General features: G+C 39.8%; 1 protein-coding gene across 1 annotated transcript in view; it reads right to left on the reverse strand.

The window, feature by feature from the left end:
• The window catches only part of usp43a (ubiquitin specific peptidase 43a), a 112,509-nt gene that overhangs the window by 90,466 nt on the left and 1,774 nt on the right, over window positions 1-20,269 (reverse strand). The window contains exon 2 of the mRNA XM_087842551.1: window positions 11,652-11,804. Coding sequence (XP_087698677.1) covers window positions 11,652-11,804 — 153 coding nt within the window. The remainder of the gene's footprint in view (window positions 1-11,651; window positions 11,805-20,269) is intronic.

Below are 20,269 nucleotides of genomic sequence, written 5' to 3' on the forward strand. Positions count from 1 at the left end.
TTCTAACCCTGCGTGCGTCTAAATCATTTAGTGACAAATTTGAGGATATTCCCTCGAGTAGGGCTGTTCGATATAACGATATGTATCGGATGACGATATAAAAACGTCTATCGTTTCATTTTACGCTATCGTTTGTTTCATGGTGTCGCAAAATGAACTGTTTACGGCAATATTTTTTCATCGTTTTGATGGTCACTGTAGTGGCTATATTAATTTCTTAAAGTTCTCTCTTTCTCTTATATTTTATATAACCACACTACTGACGGACAAGCGCCTGTTTTTATGCGTTGTCGTTAGCAACAGCGACGGTAACAGCATTGCGTGTCCGCTTGTTTATGTTCCACATAAACCTTTCACAATAAAGCTCAAGATCCTGTTGAGACTTTTCAAAATAAACTGAATCACGTGAAAGAGCAGATTATTTACGGATGAGAATTAAAAAAGAGCCGTCAGGTGCTAAAAAATAAACCTTAGACTCAAACGTTAGAACAGGCTTTTCCCCGCAGCACGCTGTGTAATAAATACTCACAAAGAAAACGGTGGCCTTTACAACTTATGTCTAAAAATGTATAGTTTCATGCATCGGTTAAAACACTCGACTCCAGCTACATGACGCGCAGCTGGAAACACTTCACGCAAGTCGAGCTGCCCGAGATTCACATAATTTACAGAAAATGTTACATTTTTGTGATTTATATCGTTATCGGGACGATAGAATTCTTATATCGGGATATGAGATTTTGGTCATATCGCACAGCCCTACCCTTGAGGTGTTCGTAAAACTCTGTGTTCACAGCAACAAAAAAGTAGTGCAAAGGACATCTGCCTTCAGCCATGGCTGTCAACACTGTAGAGACATAAAAACTGGTCTGCAATAGCTGGTGACCTATTAGTGTCCCCCCCTCCAAAACGAATACACTATACCCTACAAAATATCCTAAGTCCTAAAAATCTCTCTCTACTTTCCACTTGCTGTCTGTTTGACTTCCTTGCCTTCTAGTTGAGTACAGAACAAGTTTATCAGCTGTTCTTGAACATCTAAAATAAGGATTTCCTTTGAAATATTAATAAATTTGATTAAATGTTTCCAAACAAATGTTGTGAATATTTAATTCACATAGTCGAACCCATTAAAAACTTTTTGCAGTAAATGCCTAACAGCAGGTTGGTGCCAGTGTCTATAATTTAATCGTAAATACTGACGGGAGAACTGACCGTAGAACGTAGTGTGAACAAGTTCTGAACTAAAAAGTGTGCCTGTCAAAACTTCAAAAGAAAAACAAAAGAGAGTTACAGAAAGCGGCAAGTAAGAGAGGGCTAGCAAACCAGATCTCTGTCCTGTCGACTCCTTTAAAAAATAGGGACGTTTTAAAAGCTCTGTTGAAAGCTTTTCCACGCTGTGTCACACATTAACACTCCCAGAAGTGATGCCTGTAGGTCACGAAGGAAGGACAGGAGGCGGTCAGCAGGATGTATCTGTGGCAATCTCCTGAGCACGAATCAATCGCTGGGCTAACATTGCTGCCACTTATAGATCTCCTCTGTGTCTGTCTCTGTCTCCCTCTCTCTGTGACTGCTTTACCCCCTGAGAGGACATTTTTAATTTTTCATAACCTCCTGTAGCATGGCATTTCAGTCACAGCACTCCTCTGTAGGAGTGCTCTGCGGATAAAGGTAGGGGCAGATTTCTATTTTTTACAAGTCCAGCCAACTTTATAGTAGTTATCTGCATGGCAGTCACAGCATTGCTACTAAAGATATCATTTTCAGCTGTGCTGGAGTTGGTAAAGTTTGGCTTAAGGGTGAATCGCTTTTGGATAGATGTTCTTTAAAGAATAATATACAGTCAATACCTGACAGTTCTCCTCTAACTTATTTAACTTTCTTGTCTTTCTTCCCAGACTATGACTCTAAAAGTCAATACGTGCCAAATCATACTTGATTTAAATCTAACCAGTGATCTTGTGCACCTTTGAACTCATTATAGAGCTGCTGCAATTTGTATTCGTTAGTGATTAAGGTGGGTGGTGAGTGAAGATTATGTTGATCTGTTCAAAAAGGCTCTGTGTAAAGTGGCATGCACCACAGTTCAGGACATTTCTGCTGAGCAGTCTCGCTCAGGCGCATCAGGACATTAGAGCAGAATATCCCTGTGACAGTAAAAGCTCCTGACCTGGTGTTCTTGGCCACTATTTACTTTTCGCTGAAAGCGGCTGTTTAGTCTGTGGGTTAAAGCTGGAGACCCTTCTCTCACACTAGTGATGATCAGAAACATCAGTGTCAGAATTTACAGTCTCCAAAAGAGCAATTTAAAAAATATCAGTCTGGATCTGGGCTGAAGGTGCATGAGAAGATGATCTTGAAAGAGAGGCTGGTTAGAGGGTACCTGGCTAAATAGAAAGAAGCTTCTGGTTCCCCCAAGAGGCATTTGTTTGTTAAACTGCCCCTCACAGAAAGTCACAGTGCCAAGGGGTGAACTGGTGAAAAGTTGTACCTGTACATAAGCTGTGTTAGAGTTTTGCTACTTTTTTCTTCTTTATTTCTCTTCTTAGCTTTAGCTTTCTTCACCATTACACAGTAAATATGCTGTAAAAATCCACTACCGTGAAGAAAATAGGCAAATAAAAAAGAAAACTAGACTCTTGAACAGTGTTTAAGGGCCCTCTTCTTTCTACCTTTACCGATCGGTCAACTGTCACAGCTGCTTTTAGCAAAAATCCCTCCTCAAACCTCTACAGAAGCCGCTTGCACGGCACCAAGTAAACAGCTTGTTAGGTGTCATTACAGAACATTGTCAAAACATTGTTTAGTGGCTTGAAAACAGCTCTGATGGTTTTTGTTTCCAGACTGTTTTCATCACCTTTATCAGCTGAACTTCTGTTGCAGCCTTGTGGTATAAAACTAGCAGCTACAACAGTGGCGTCCTGCTGCTTCAGAAAACACTTGCTTAAAATAAGACAGTGTTCAAAAAAATAAACAGAAAAATGCTCAAATATGGATCGTTTCTGACCTTATCTCTCTGCGGGGTCTCATCTCTGTTCTTAACTCTGAAACTCTCACAGAAAATCCCAACCTTCTCCATTACCGCTCTCAGCACTGGACATATGTAATAGTGTCCTCAGGCTTTTCTTCCTTGCTTTGTTTCCTTTCTGCGAACTCTCCCACAACCATGCATACTTCGAAAGTTCTCAAGACTCAATTCACAAGAAAAAAAACAAAAAAAGTACTTCGACTCATAAGCTCTAGTGGGTATACTGCTAGTGTTCCTCCTTCTTATTCTCTTTCACTTTACACCTTCTTTCTTGTAATTTGCTTCAGTGAATTTTTGAGGGATGATGCAATGAATTAAATTAAAACAGAGGAAGGTTGTCTTAAATTTCAAGGCTAACACAAAAGTATAGGCGACGTATTGATCAGTTCAGGCTTGATACAAAGGAATACCAAAGCGCTGTCAGAGCCGGGCAGTGGAAATCAGGCCAAAGTAAAAATGGGAATTGTGGCTGTGGGTATTCACCTCAATACCCACAGCCACACAAGCCCAGCCCAAAAATCTGCATTATGTCTCTTTAGAGTTTCAGAGAGTGTATGAAGAGGGTGGGCGGTGGTGGATGGGTGACAGGGCACGATAAGGCTTACTCATTCATCCATCCCTCACTAGCTACTAGATCAAGATATTACGTCAGGAAAGAGGCTTAAAAAGACATTTGAACAGGGAGGGTGAATTATGGATGAAGCCGTGGCAAGAAAGAGAAGGCAAAAAGATATGTGGAGAAATATTTCAAAGACCGGAGGTCTCCACCCCCCCCCTCATGTAAATCCTATTAGAGTGGTAGGATAGCAAAGTGGGATTAGCTGACCTAGTCCATTCGGTCCAGACTGCTTCACACTGATAAAACACATCACTCTCAGATACACTGCTACACAGAGGTTCCTGCATCTTACTTACAGATGTACAGCCTCAGTGTTGTGAAGGCCTTAACAAGCCAACAGGATCCAACACGGCAACAACATGCTGCGAGATTTCTTTTCAACATCAAACATTTACCCCCCCCCCCCCCCCCCTTTTTTTTTTTCCAGCGGTAACCCTCTTTGAAAACTGCATCAAAAAGAAATACTTGTCACACACACACACACAGACACACACAAACACACACACGCACACACACACGCACACACTCACACACAAAGAATAATAACTCCAGGATAAAACTCCAGGATGCTTCTTTCAGGAATGAGCATTCTCTCTCTGTCAGGAGGAATCTGTGGCATCTTGGAAATGTCACTTGCTGTTACAATCAGGTGGCTGGCCCGGTGTTTGCTATCATAGGGGTTATACTGCCACAGAGAAGGAGGGGAGAAGCTAGCTGGGCAGTAAAGAGGGAGGGGGTCAAGGTTTCACAACAGAAGAACCTGTCTGATGGTCATCCTTTCTCTCCATCAGTTATTGTTAAATACAAGAGATTGTGTAACATTTTAATAGGAAATCATTCTGATTAGGGACTCATCTATCAAACATGGGGTTTTGTGAGTGAAATTGAGCATCTGCTGCATCCATATCTTTTTGTTTTGTTGTGAAGGCTGACTGTCTACCCATGAAAGAGTATGCTGCTTTTTCTGCCTGTTCATGGCTAGTTTGAGAATTTCTGTGAACTGATCCATGATGCTGCCAAGAAACACAGCTTGTGCACTCAACTGGTACAGAGAAAAACGGAGGCCACCTTAACAAACAAATGTCAACGAACGGTTTCAGGTTCACATTTAATTATTAAAATGTCTCGTTGATGGTGCTGTTAAGATTAAATCTGTCCTTTCCTAGCATCACATAACAAGAAAACACGTTTTGATTGGTCAGTTTATTAACTAACCTACAACAGACTTACAACAGTCACACCTAAAGACCGTTCGCATCAACAAGCAAGATGTTTTGACTGAGCAAATGCACTAAACTACACACCAAACAATGAGTAAGTAACAACTAGAACTTTTAACAGTGCAACCTTGCAGGTAGCCGAGTTCATATGAGTTACCAAAATAGTACGCTCCCTTGGCCAACGCAAAAGCGACACGTTTCTTTGTCGATGTCAAGTGGAAATGTCAAAAACTTTCTGGATCTCAAGACTTAAGATGAGAATCCTAATATACCACCTATGCTATGATTTTTCATGCATACTATTAACACCCAATTAAAAGAAAAGTGATTCAATCCAGCTTGGTCTCATGAGCCACAACTATCCCAAAAGGCAACAGGAATTACAAACATGGGGTATCACTTTTGGTCAGTTTGAATCAATCAACACAATTTCAAGGTGGAAAGATGAAAGTCACCAGTTCAGCAGCTGGCTACATGTAAAATATAATCCTGATAATAATGAGTAGCATCTTGGCAGAACACATTAATATTACAGGCATATAATCCTCAATGATTCTTTTTAATATTTAATGAACATTTGTCATAATTAGATGGTAAATTCTTGACATATGATCGATCATGTTTTTGAAGTCACAAAACCATATCAGGCGTTCCTTTGGCACTCAGATACTAAAATTACTGAGAGATTAGTCTGTAGTGAAAAAGGTTTGGAAGATTCTAAGTTTTATGAGACTTGAAAGATGCTCTTAAAATTTCATAAAGGCTCCTATTTACAATGTGAGATATGAAATATTAGCAGCTCCGTGACGCTCAACAGTAGTATTTTCAACTAGATTTTTTTAAGTTCAACATTTGCATTTTTCTTGTCAACATTATATTATTAGCATTCTGTAGCAGCGTTGACTTGTTTGAACAGTTCCACGGTTAACTTAGAGCGTTTTCTGCTTTATTTTGAGCCATCACTATACAGAAAAGTGCAGCCTCTCAAACAAATATATCTCCCTTCTTTCAGATTTCCATTTTTATTAGCGTGAAACACGTCTCTGTCTCCCATAGTGATCTCTTCCGACACTTGCATTTTTGACAGACGCAGGAGGCAGATGCGATCTAAGAGTGTCGATGTCCTGATAACTGACACCATTGAAGAAGACACCAGATCAAGGATGCCTCAACCTCCCCCTATCGCCCTACCTGTCAACTAATTCATTCACTGACATTTGCTCTCCACCCCTCCGGAGATCTAGAGCCGAAAACTCATGGAGAGCTATCAAACTCACTATTTCTGTCCCTGTTGATAAAAGGGCTTGCTCGCTTTACCACAACCACTGACCCGATTTCAAACTCTGCTCTGAGGCCGGGAGATTTTACTCTTCCTCACTCCACAGTCAACCCCCTGGGGCAGAAAGGCCGACCACTATCGGCATTTAAAATTGAATAATGCATAGACAGCGCTTTGGCACCGGGGTTGAACTGGCAAACCTTCTATCACACTTCTGTCCATAGGTTGTGACAGATGAGTTTTTAAACGCACTTGCTCTAAATCCCATGCGCGGAAAGGCCTGAGGTAAAACTGCAACGCCGCTCTATGTGTGCACTCAGCAAGTGGGAAGTTTAGACTAGTCCCTGATATGAAGTGTTTGTTAGTTTGTTGGTTTTTCTCACCAGATGTATCTAATCTAGAAAATCACCATATATTTAGAGCTGCTGAAGGCAGAAGGAACATTGCAATTCACAACTTATGAGGCCACTAATATCATGTAATCTGTCATGGCTTTGAGGCAGTGGTAGCAATGTTCAGTGGCAACCAGCTAGCTAAAGCCGTTTCTCTAGCTTTTTGCTGGAAGACAAAGGCTGCCAGTGTAAGAGTCAGTGGAGACTATACTAATCTTATCTTTTCACTTCTTGATTTTCTTTTTATATACTCAAGTAGCAACTGTTTGACTGCACATAACCATGTCTTCACTTTGGTCTTCTGGTAGCTGGTAAGGAATGCTGCTGATGTGGAGCCAGTGAAGTGAGAAGGAAACCAAGCAAGTTTAGTGAGGTCCCATTGAAGGGTGGATTAACATTACTGAGCTGCATTCCAGTGTGTTCACAGTAATGTTTACGTAATGCTACTTGAGCAGAGTTGCTGGACTGGTCACACCGCTTATACAGCAGGTGAGCTCCAGAAACAAAGTCTCTGAAGCCATTTGACCCTTCTACACACTACAGCAAGTCCATTACTTGTAAGGTTATCGATATAATGCACTGCCTTGTGTGTAAGCTTATACTCCATATCATGTTACCATTATATTAAGCAAACACAAAAAAAACAATAGCTTTTGGAGTAAACTCTAGCTTTATGAAACCAGCTTGGTTTTTACAATACTGCGTCAGAACACTTTAACTTCTTTTATTCAACTTTAAGGGCTGAAACTTGTATTGTACTTTTCTGCTCCAACCTTTTTACCTTGGTTTTGCCACGCTGCATTTACGTATATGTGAGTCTGTTCAAACGGACTGAGAAAGACCAGCTGTCTCTAGCGGGAGGTCTCATAAATCAATAACCCATTCATCTATTCAGTAAACTGCTTATTATGACCAGGCTCTCAGGGGATCTAAAACCTATACTAGAATGCGTAAAATAAGATAGACAGCATAGATCAAGGACATCACAGCAGCTGCAAAGACACGGGCCTGAAATCAATGAATAAATATCCAGTTATCCCCATACTGTGTGAACATTCAATTAAACAGATTTGCAGTTCATAGAATATGTCACTAACAAACCTCAGGCGATAATTTGACTGGACTTCAACTCATAGTTTTGTTCATCTGTGGACATGCAGGCATCCAATATTGTGGAAAACTCTAGAGCCATCTTTGAGTGTTTTATATTTTGATTCCAATGAGCCGAACCTTATTCTAATGTTTTTAAAGTGGTATTAAGCAACAATGCATTGAGTCCGGACTGTGATGAAGAAGATTTAAACTCATCAGAACTGTGCAAACTCTGTATTCGCCCTGAATACTGTATTTCTGCATGTTTTAACTCACCGGACATATTTTCCATTTCCGCAGCAAAATATAAAGAAATCGATGGTTTTAATAGTTTTTTCCCAAAAACTATCGCAAACCTTGAAAATATGAGCGAAACAGTGTTTCACATCTTGCATCCAGTACATAATACAACATGTTTGTGTTTTCCTGATAATCGGTGTAAGGCCTTCAGCAAAGCAATAGGTGAAAAACAAACTTGAGTATATTCATGTTTTAAGAGGAAATCCTTTTTTTCCCTGAACACTTCAACAAATCTCTAGAGGACAGATGATGACAGGAATAAAAATGAGACAGGAAAAATGTGGAACATCACAAGGTTGTCAAAAAATTTCATTAAAGAGGCAGGTACAGCTTGTAGAGGGTGTAGCTCCTGTAATGTAAAGAACTGCTCTCAAGAGGAGGTAAAATAAATATTAAGTATGCATGCTGTTGTTAAAGTAAGCTTAACCAAACAGGCCCCTGATACATTAAACAAACTGAGGGACAACAAATTTGACAAATGGTATATATCCTGTAAAAAAAAAAGGTATTGTGCAATACAGGATGGAAATAAACCAGATTTAAAATGATTAGCTGATTGATCAATCAGTTGAAAGATCAGCTGCAAGATCGTGGACCTTAAAAATCTTAAGTATTTAAACTAAAATAAAATGTGGATACACAAAAGCGGCCTTAGTTGTGAATGAGCGTTTTGTTTGATATCAAATGTTTGTTATGTGACTATTCAGTGTGACTGGACCCACACAAGGAAGTGGAACAACACTTACTATGAGGTTATGCACAGGAATGATTGTTGTGAATTTCACACCATGGATTTTGTTGTTATTTAACTTAGTTTTCTAAACTTAAGTCTCAACTAATCTGTAAGTAGGAGATAAAAACAGATTAGCCACAGGTTTAAAACAGCTAAGATGGGGAGTGTATGTAAGAGCTGATTGCTATCTGATTAAAGGCTACTTTGCAGTTGAGTATAATGGAATGAAAGAAGAAAACAAAACCACAGTCTGGGCAGTTCAAGAGTGTCTTCACTGAATATTTTTTATGTTTTTTTAATCCAACTGTCAAACATAGATTTCATCACTAATGAAGCTTATGCTGCTGTTCAATAAGTGAGATATATAATCATTCTTCTGACTGCTTTCCTGGGTTTCCTTTATATCTCTTCCACTTTCCAAAACTCAGTACTCATCATCATCGATGTAGTCTAATCATCTCCTTTCCAGCCTTCTCTGAGGCAATCAGCCTCCATGCTGTGTGCTTTAAAATCCCAGTCCTCTTCTGTCATTCTGCCTTTCAGACTCTCATGCAACCCACCTCATACCCATCTCTGCCTCACCCTGGACCCTCAGAGTGCCACCCAAACATCTCTCTTCATCTTCACCAGCACCAGTGTCTAGACTCCAGGAGGTCCTGTTTTAATTCCTGTCACTGCTGGGATTCCAGTCTGCTATGATGAGTCATAGGAGTCTAATCGCCAAATAGCTTAACTGAATTTTGTATCTTAATAAATGTTCAGTTCTTCCAAACAATCTCCACTTAATCAAATATTGTAAAACCATAGATGCACACAAGGTTTTTGAATTACAACAGTGCTGCATGAATGAAATCAGTTTGTAGAAAAATGAAAGAGTATTTCATTTGTAAAGTAAAAATAAAATAAATCGAAATTTCTGGCTCGTGTGAAAAAAGCCAGTTATTTTCCTCATCTCTGCCTCACTACCACAGTGGAGGAAAGCGGCTTTATCATACCATGATTCACTGGCAGCCTAATGAGAGCTACAGTCCTAAGCTGTTTATGTTGCATAAAGGACAGCCGCTATTAGCACTGGTGTCAAAGTGGGGGAGCTGGACATTGGGTGGCAGTGCAGCAACAGTTAAGCTTGTAACAGTATTCACTTACTAACAAGTCCTCAGCTGGCGGCCTGTAGCGGAGGCCGCATGGTTGGCAAACTCCAGATGAACTGAAGAAACAGGATGATACTTAGCATATGTGATTAAACACAAGAGGGGTGTCAGAGTGGATGCTGATCACAGCAGGTTTTCACATTTAGTATTCAGTGTCATAAAATACACAAATATTTGTAAAGACATTTACATGGACATGATGCATTTTCTAGCCCATTTTCCTATTATTAACTATGCCAACTAAACCCTAACACCAGTTTTTAGCCTAAAGCAGCCAAAATATCCTCATTTTCTTTTAAACAGCCAGAAAATAAAACCACCTAAATTGAAACTGCTTTAACATTTAACATTAAGTTAATTTTGTATCAGTCAACAATAATCTTTTAAAAAAAAATAGTGGGACTCGAGAAAAAATGTAGCAGTAGAAACTATAGTTGCCATAAAATGTGACATGTCTACCATTTATGTCATACCCTTTAACCATATCACACCTAATTCTGGTGTGATAGTTCTAATTCTCCACATGCACGGTAGCAAGGTGAGCATCCCACATCAGAGACAGAGACAAGGACACGGAGAGTGTGGGAATGAATGACTGCCACTTCAGCAGCTTCAGAAAACAGTCACTGCACACAAAGATTCATTTCAGACCAACTGCAGCTGAAAGAACAAAACCGTTCTGACCCTACACAGATTCAGCTCCACTTGGAGCAGAGAAGATTTAAGGTCTGTGGTGAAGAGACAAATTTCCCCCAGAAATATTTGTTTTCTTACAAACCCATGTTCCATAAATAAAATTAAAAAACCATGATTAAGACTGCCACATTGACACAAGATTGCATCCCAAAATACATTTACTGCCATAATTTAACAGTGCTTATATTGTTTGTTTGGGTTTTTTGTGAAATTTGCTTCTGCAATTTAAATTTGATCACACTGTTAAAACAAATTTGATGGATTTTAGTGCAACCTGGAAGTGTCAGGTAAGTATATTTGTAGAAAGTTGTCACTTTTGTGTGTGTGTTTAAAAAGAAGCCGAATGAGACCAAGATTCAGCTTTGGACTAAAGCTGATCACAGCTCATAACAGTCATATCAAATAAAATTGGAAATGATCGGAGAAATGAGGTGTCTGGGAAATCTTAACAACTTGAGTGAGCAATGAAAATAGATCCAGCGCTGTCCCACTACTCCAAACTTGCAAGAGTCAGCAAAGCATACCTGTGACTGGGGCTATGCTAACCAGCTTAAGCAGAAAGTTGGTGATCGTTGGCTTTAATAAAGCTCCAGCCCAAAGGAAGGTATCTGATCTTGGAGCCAGTTTAATCATATATTTTTGTGGTTATTGGCTTTAAATGTTCTTTTAATTGAAGAACTTTACAAGTGCTCAGTGGATACAAAAATCTGCTGTTTGTTACTTGAGGCATTGGGATAAAAATCTGAATAAAACTCAAATACTAAATTAACTCAGAAACAAATTCAGGTTAGCATATTAATAATTTATAATACCATGTAACATTGCAGATATGTATTTATTCAATTTATCAAGGCTGTAATGATAAAAACTAAGGAGTTGAATGTGATGAATATAACTGAATATAATTAGTATTGAATTTATACATTTTTTACACAAAGAGATCCAAGGTACTAACAAAATGAAAACAGTGGCCAAGACCCAAGAGGAGATTATGTTATTATTTTACTAAAACTTCTGTTTCTGAAGTATTTAAATTTTTTACTCTATTTTTTTAACAGTGAAGTAACTGACCTGAATAACAAACAATGATTTCAAACTAGACAAGGTGGATCAGTAAAAACCGGTGACGCAGACTTACCTTGGCATTGGCTTTGGTCTTGGTGCTGCTGTTGTTGTTGTCAGGGCTGGAATTGGCATCTTCATGAACTCTATCTAAAAGCCAGAGGAGGAACTCGAGGGCATCATGCTGAGAGTTTCCACGAAACTGAGATGCATATTTGGCCACAATGCTCTGTGGGATGGAGAAACATCACAATTAATCTGTCTTTCCAGGTGATTTCTAACAAACTTTGACTTTTGCATTTATAAATTAGTTTTGGTTTGGAACACTCAGGAGGGAGACAGCAAAACAGCAATGCTTTTCCGTCTGTCATGATCAGATTTAGTCATACTAAAACATCCGTAAGACATTAAAAAAAAGATGTTTTCCTCTGTAGTACAACCCAACCTTTGTCTAGAATATAAAAGCCATTGTTTTTAGAACTTTATAAACTAAGTAAGCATTGTCAAATTTAATGAGATTTCCTGGAACTAAAAAATACAATACAGGGATGACAGCCTTTTGTTCCTTTTATTATCCATTTATTATTGCCAAAAAATATCTTCAAAAGCCAGACAAGTCCTTGAACAGCATTGTTTGGGCATATAAAGCCAAAGAACCCTTATCAGAAAGCCAGGATGAAAATAGGGTGGAAAAAGGCTTGGTATGTCTCATGCTCCCGAACGTAATAAACAAAAAACATGGTATAAAAGGCAGAAGAGGGAGTATAATGGCATGGGCATACATGGCTTTTAGTGGTAGTGGGTCACAGACAGCAGAATCGGGTCTAATGAATTCAGAAGTGCAGAGGGCTCATCATTCATCTCTCAGCTCACACTCTGAAAGCAGCTCAGGAGTTTTTGAAGATAAATACGTGGAATATTCTGCACTATTTGATCCACATTTCACTCACAGACACAGACATAAGTAAAGGCATCATAAACTACTATGAAGGCCAAAACTATTTTTTAATGCCAGCATCTTACAGACAGAGAAACATAAATTCTTGTAAGCAAAGAACAAACAAAGTTCCACTCATTCAAATGTACTCCTAATATTCCTTCATGTTTGTGAAAAATAAAACTTCTTTAACTTTATCGTCACATCTTTGCTCTGCATATTTGATGCAGTTTTTATCAGGTGACGTAATCATGCATGGTGGTTTGATGAGCGTCATTGTCAAAGCCTGTAATACTTTCTGGTTTCACTTGAGTGATCTTAGGCAACACTGTGACTTCTGCCAATGCCACTTCTTCAGAGTTCTAACTTGGAATTCATGGCATGTCAGTTCCACAAATGGATTGCCTTGGCTAGTGTGTCAAGACACCAACACCAAAGGACACATTGTGTGTATAGAGAGATGAAGGTGGCATCTGTTCTCAGTGTCATATAACACCCCAGAATGCAAACTCTAAGCAATTAGATTAGACTCTTGTATTAGACTCAACTCCCAACTGTCTCCCAATTCCAGCAGTATCTTCCCGTGCCAACAGCAGCACCCATCTGATATCCTCGTGTTGGTGCTCGTCCCACATCATCATAATAAATGTTGTTCCAGGTTCAACATTGCAAGTGATCAATCGCTTGTTGTGACATAATACTTTTTCAAGCCAAGCCATTCATTCATTTATGAAATTCCAATGTTGCAAGGACAACATGTACAATGCTAATTGTTTATTAAAGAACAGTATCCTGAAATGCAAAGAATTCAAATTGCTGGATCGGCGGACAGAGGCGGTTTCTCGCAAGTTAAGTAGATTTTATTTACAGCATTTTTTTCCGAAGTCGCAAAAGTATACGTCACAACAATGTGACCAACACGAGGATATCAGATCGTGCCACTCCCGGGCTCATCTTCTCTAGCAGCTGGTGCAAAGAGGTCCATTTGTTGCCAGACAGGTATTTCTCCATTCCCCTTGAGTCTAAGCAGATGGGTTTCTTTCAGACCTTAATTGATGAGTAAATAGATGTAACTTGAGCGGGAAGAAGAGTGAATCCAAGCTGAAAGTCTTTAGCTTTTTGTAGCAGCATTTAAGTAAGACGAGACGTTTTAGTGGTTAGCTGTTTGCTAAAAGCTGGAGTGTTGGTTAGCCGTAGCGCCCAGCAAGATGGCAACTTGCCTGTCGCCACCTTTTTTCATGCTATTCATGAACTTCACACATTCATATACACTGCATTTCAAAAGGAGACTCACACAAACTGTATCCAAAACACAGCAGGTGTTTCTTGGGGAAAAAAAAACAAAAATCCACTCTTTGTAATTCAGTTATGAGGAAGGAGTAGTAAATTTATGAGTGGGACAGAAAATGACAGACAAAACTGATTACCACTACACCAGGTGGCTACTTTGCTTTCTCTCAGTCACTCTTTCTCTCTGTGTGACTGACAGCATCCAGGCTCTGCTCAGCACCTCATTAAAAATCACCACATCATACCTGCAGTATCCCAGTATCTAAATATAAACACAGAAGGGAGCCCCCCGCCTCCCCCCCATTCTATCTGACAGAGACAGTCCGCTAATGAGCTTCATCACTATGAGAAAGCACTGACAGGGGATGGAGGGATGTGGGACAGATGGAGAAAAGGATCGGTGGAGTAAGGGAAGGACGCTGGCGAAGTTTCAACAGACCAGTTAGTGTTCTTCTTCTGTCTCTTTATCAAAAGGACAGCACAGTTGTGGAAGGCCCAGAAAGGAAAAGTGAAAAACACAGGCAGCACAGTTTGTCAAAGCTATCAACGAAATGAGAGAGGAGAAAATGCAAAGGACGAGAGAGGACAGGAGAGTTTCCAAGGTTACAATAACGAGACTCAGTCTGGGCACTGAAAGCTGGTGGAAATCAAGGGGTTAGGACTTCAGTGCGGTGGAAGTGCACTGGCCTCGCCTGCACTGTTGTCTCACGCTCATTTTTCTCTTTGTGTGCACGCGTGAGTCACAAAAGAGGCAAAGTTGTATTCGAAAGCAGCAGTTCTTGTATTTGATTTCTTGTAAAGAGGGAAATAAAAGAAAGGGCATTGTTTAAACTGAGGCAAGGTGGAGGTGAAAAGAAAAGAATAGCAGGTAGGTTGAAAAGTCAAGTTCCTCTGTAAACACCAGCAGTGCTCAGATCTGACCCGTCCACAGCTAAAGAAGTATCGTAAGTGTTTGCAGAGTAAACACATCAGAAGTAGTCCAGGAGAGGAGAGCGGTGGGTGGAAGGGCCTGCTTTAGGGACCTTACTGAAAGAACTATTGATCAGTCTAGAAGAATCTTCTCCATCCACATATGACTGAGCGTCAGTGCAGAGGGCACAGGGAGCAGTTCTCTTTATAGCTTGAAGCATGATTAGTTTCTTTCAATGAGTTTAATCCTCTTTTGTTATCGAAGAGCATGAATTAAATGTGCTGTTGGATCATCAAGAGATTTGAACAGAGAGATATAAATTTTTTTACAGTATGGGAAGTTGAAAGTTTTCAAAAATACATTCGCAAAAGCTGAATTTCCCCTGGATGCTCCAATTGTTATTCTGCAGTCCACCAAAAGCCAATACTCTGCTTGAAAGAAAGTCTTGGCTGTGTATAAAGCAGAGAAATAAAGCTATAGAATCTAGGACTGTCGGGGTTTTTCACCCCTCAAAAAAAGAAAAAAGAAAACACCAAAGAATTTAAAAGCACTGGAAAAAGATAGCAGAATGACAAAAGACAGCCATAAACCTGTGCAGTCTGCACAGCAGGGGTCATGACCTCCTGCGGTCAGCAGAGACAGGGCTGCACTCCACACTCAGATGTCTGTTTCGGTTTTTATCTTGCAACCTTTCTTTCACCTCACACCATTACCCCCATCGCACATCCATCCTCCTGCTGTGTAAACGACAGATTAGAGTGCTGGCGGGGAAGGAATTTACTATAAACATACATCAAACAAATGACCCTCCCCTCTCCCTAAAAGAAAAAAAAACATTTACACCACCTCAACCCATCATGATCCAGCTTGACAAACAGGCTTGATTGGATTCCTTAGTGACGGTCAGAGAGTGATACTGACAAACCATTGCAAGGTGGAACCATAAGAGGAACTGCACATGCTTTTGTTTTCCTGCATACACCTATCTTCCCAAACAACAGGTGTAGCTGGAACGAGGGGGAGGGGGGGGGGGGGGGGGGGGTATCTCTCACTACTGACTGGTCCATTTGCTGTTTCATTTTTCAGCTGGTTCGTGTTGTCAGATCACCTTTGCTGTTGGAACAGACCAGAAGCAGGGCAGTTATCACTTATCCTGCTCGCTCTCCTTCCCATCATTCTGTTTCATCTATCACACAAACACGCACGCACACATGCACAAGTTCTCTGTCCTCTTTTCTTTGCCCGTTCTTTCTATTATCTTTTTTCTCTTTCCTCTCTATCATAAAAGAAACATTCCCTCCACTAATCAGCAACAGCTGGGCTCCAGTCGGCCCAGCAAACCCGTAAACACGAGCAGACAAATGAGTCTCTCTCTTAGCATCTTAGCACCTGTCCCGCCCTGTCTCTTCGTTCCAGTTTCAATTTCTCTGTTAGAATATGTTTGTAATCATCCAATAAAGGTTAATGCAAGTCAAAAACGAACAAAGCCTGCATTTCTACAGCTACCCCCAGCATAAGATATCAGTGAAGAATAAGAAAGGGGAAGAGATGTAATGAAAATAATCATTTCTGAGTGATTTAGTGTCTGTGCAGTTTTTCAAAGTGAAAAACTGCATTCAGACTTCTTAAGTTAACAAATCAGATCAACCCAAATGATTTAAGTTACACACATTGAGGAATAAGTGAAACTTAACTTGCGAACTTTTACTGAAATAACAGTGATCAGGCTGTAAATTCAAGCTGATAGAAAAATAAACCACCGTCACTAAAGCAGGAGCTGAGTGAGAGTCATTTAAAACATCGCAGTATCTCAACTGCAATTCAAATACCCTTTTTAAAGTGTGCTTTACATGACTCTGGTAAAGCAGCCTCCCTTCTATGATTTGGCTATCGCACTGTCACACCCCAGTACAGTAAGTATTGATGTTTTTCCACGGCTTATGTCATTCGGTTTCAATATATAAATCATGACAGGGATAATAAACCTGGTGGGAAAAGGTGTCATACTGACACAGACTCCTCCTTGCATTTCTTTATTGTCTGTTGTTGCCACAGCGGTGCAGGTACAATATAATACAATACGACTCACTGAGTCGTGGGAATGCATGCTGCTTTCTAACAGCATATGGCGGCTTTGTTGTCGTACCTTTAAAAAGTCTAACTCCACTGTTGTGTGAGATGAAGTGTTTGAAGCTTCTTTTTTTAAATTTCCCTTCAACAGCTAAGACGGGTACTAAGGAGCGTATCTGTAGCCAGGTGTAAAATATAAAGATTATCACAGCACAGTGAAGTATTTTATAATCATCCTGTTTATCCCACTTGAATCTAAAAGTAAAGCCCATCTGTTTTGCTGGAAAAAAAAAAAACAATGCTGCTCATCAAACTGGGATGATGCGCCATCGTGGCATTTCTGTGCTGCTCAGCGCAGGGAGTCCAGGTGGTGTACGTCCCCCCCGCTGTGTGCACAATGTATAGCTCTTCAGCACTGAAAGCGAGAATCAGACTGGTCCCCGAAGCAGAAAAAAGACAAGGCAAACAAACCATCAGTCTTGCTGGTGTGCTTTACTGTCACAGACCTGTTCTCCCCAAAACAAACAAAACCACTTAAAACACCAGGCTCAATCTTCCTGACTAAGCTCCCCCGGCCCCACAGAGCTGGATCCTGTCAAGTGTTTTAAAAAAAAGATAATCATCCTTTCAGCAACTGTTAAAAGTAGTTATAGCACTGTTAATTGTTCAGGTTGGGAGTATAAAGCTGAAAAAAGAGAGAGCTTGCTCTGTCATCAAGTTAAACTGATGTAGACAACTTTTGGCCCAACCAATAAAATGAGATCTGATGAACATCAAATGTGCTGTGAAGCAGTAATGGCAACGCTGGCAATGCTAACCATTAGCTAAAGCTCTTCCATTAGGCTGATTACTGTAATTTATAAGCAAGCGTGCGTTTGGGGGCACATTGGATAATTTACATGTGGTTATTATGAGAATATTATGAGCAGGTGGGCTACATTAAATAAGCTCTGAAGGAATTCTGTGAACATATAACGAGCATATTGAACAACAGTGGTGTTGAAGTTTAATGGCCAAGGCTCACCAATGGGGAAGCAGAAATTTCAAAGCAAGTCTGTATTCAGATTTTTGAAAAGTAGCCCCGATTTCACTTGATATGCTATCACTTCTTTGGATTGCATGCTTGGATGAGGCCCATTTGCTACATATAGAATGTAAATTGACCTAGAATGTCAACTGAAACCTTTGTATGAGGTGTTGCCAGTCTGGTAGCTATACCTGCCCTCCATCAGCTTATCAGACACTTCCACACATTCTGACAGACTTGATCTGAATCTGCCTCTGATTCAGATCAAGCACTTTATGTGCTGAGGTTTTGTGATAATTCTCAAGGTTTGGCGGATGATAGCAGCCACTTTAAGTTTAACTCATTATCGAAAAACGTCTTGTGTCACAGCTCTGCATAACTCTTCAAGGTGATAGACCTGACATATAATCACTGACTTAACTATTTTTCTAAAAGCCTGACGTTATTCTGGTGTATTCTGAGCTGAGCCTCTGTGACTTCTAATTTCCGCTCATTCATTAAAGCCGGTCTCAAACAAAGTAGAGTAATAAAAAGCGTTGCGATAGCCTTTATCTCGGATATAAATTTCCTTTTTTAACCCACTTCATTACAAGCCAGTGATTCTCTTTAAATGCGAGCAAATTTGTCAATAACCGGCACATGTCAAGGCTGTCTGTTCCTTTCTCTAATTACAGACGAAGGGGTCTTGTGAGGATCACAAGGACGTTACTTTAGTTTGGCTGCAGTGTCTCTGCCTCCTTCATTCGCTCACCCTCTGAGTGCACACCACTGGAGGCAGCTCAGCAGGGGGGGATCCTCTTTTCCAGGCCAAATGCACTCGCTACAGTAAACATCCTCTCTCCTGCTTCACTCTGGGATAGGCGGACCCGTACAAATCATTGTGTCAAGGCAATGGCCCAAGGAAAGGAAATGTGTGTGAAAGATTTGTTTTCCTTTTTTTTTTATTACAGGCAACCATGAGAGTAATTACAAAAAACCACTTTCAAAGCACATTCTGACATTAACAGTTAATATTCATATGAGGATTTAATCATCATGCTGTGCACACTGTAGCATCCTTCTATTTTCTCCCCGCTTACCCAACCTGGGGTCTATTCCACTCGTCTTACATCCTAGACAGGTAACCAGTCCAACACAACCCATATGGAAAAGAAATAGAAAAAACTTATGAAAGACTTCAGATGTGGCCTACTTCATATAGTGAATCATATAAGGCTTATATGATTTACTCATGAAACATACAAGTTTCATTTATATAATTTTTCAAGGGATCTTATATCTGTTTTCACTCTTGCTGCTTTTCATACAAGTTTCACACAAGACAGATACAAACTTTATAAGATTTTTATATATCTTTTCCATGCGGGAAGGCTAACACACACAGAGCACACAACCATGTGTTTCTCATCTACACCTACAATCTACAACAATTAACCTAACAAGTCTTTAGACTGTGTGGAAGCCGTAGTATCAGAGGGAGCACATAAACTCCATAAAGAGTCAGTTCAATAGAGATCAATATATTAAGTGTTTACTGTACGAATTTCTTTATGCACGGCCTATTATCTAGATCCAAATGATCTTTATGATGTTGTGCATACTATCTTCACATATCAGACTTTTGACTGTTTTAAAAGGCTCAGGCTACATTAGTTTCCCAAAGCAGGAGTTGATCTCCCATTCATGCAGACGCTCTTCAGTAATAATATCATAACCAGCTACCCTTTATATTTTTTGGACTGAAACACCATCAAGTTTTTCTTCTACTTGAGTCACGACCTTTTCTCACAGCTTCAGCATGCTCACACCCAAGTAAGCTAGTAGAACATTCCTTATAAAGCAGATTTAATTCAAGGTGGAAGTGCAATGAGCAGCATTACATGTGAGCAACCACAGAGACTGCAGGCAGAAAATAGCGTAAAGCTAAAATATGAAACACAATCGTTAAGCATTGTGATTAAAACACCACAAAAATAATGCACGTGATTAAAACCATGATAAAATATATAGATATAAAAGATATAAAACAATTAATTAAAACAAGAGCAGCATTAAACCAATTAGAAATGAATAATACATGTGATTTAAATTACTGCTAATAATAATAATAATAAAGGATTAAATAAAATAATTAGGAATAGTAATAGTAATGTGTGCCTGTGTGATCACATGTGTGTGCGTCTGTATGTGTCTGTGTATTACATAGAAAATGTGTAAATCACTCATAGCTTCCCTGTGCTACTGATATATCAGAGCAGTTTTTTTTGTTTTTTGTTTTTTGTTTTCCTAAGTAATCCCGCTGATTGGCTACCATCCAACCACTCCTGAGAGAAGTCTAAGCCTCTACAGCTCCCAGTTACAACTGCAATGAGTAACAGGAGCAAGAAGCCTCTTGTGTGTAAGTGTTTGATCACTTGTTGTTTTGAACATCCTTAAATTGAAGAGGTAAAGCTTCAGTTA

Source organism: Neolamprologus brichardi, chromosome 6 (assembly GCF_056152115.1).
Source record: "Neolamprologus brichardi isolate AB-2024 chromosome 6, ASM5615211v1, whole genome shotgun sequence".
NCBI classification, from domain to species: Eukaryota; Metazoa; Chordata; class Actinopteri; order Cichliformes; family Cichlidae; genus Neolamprologus; species Neolamprologus brichardi.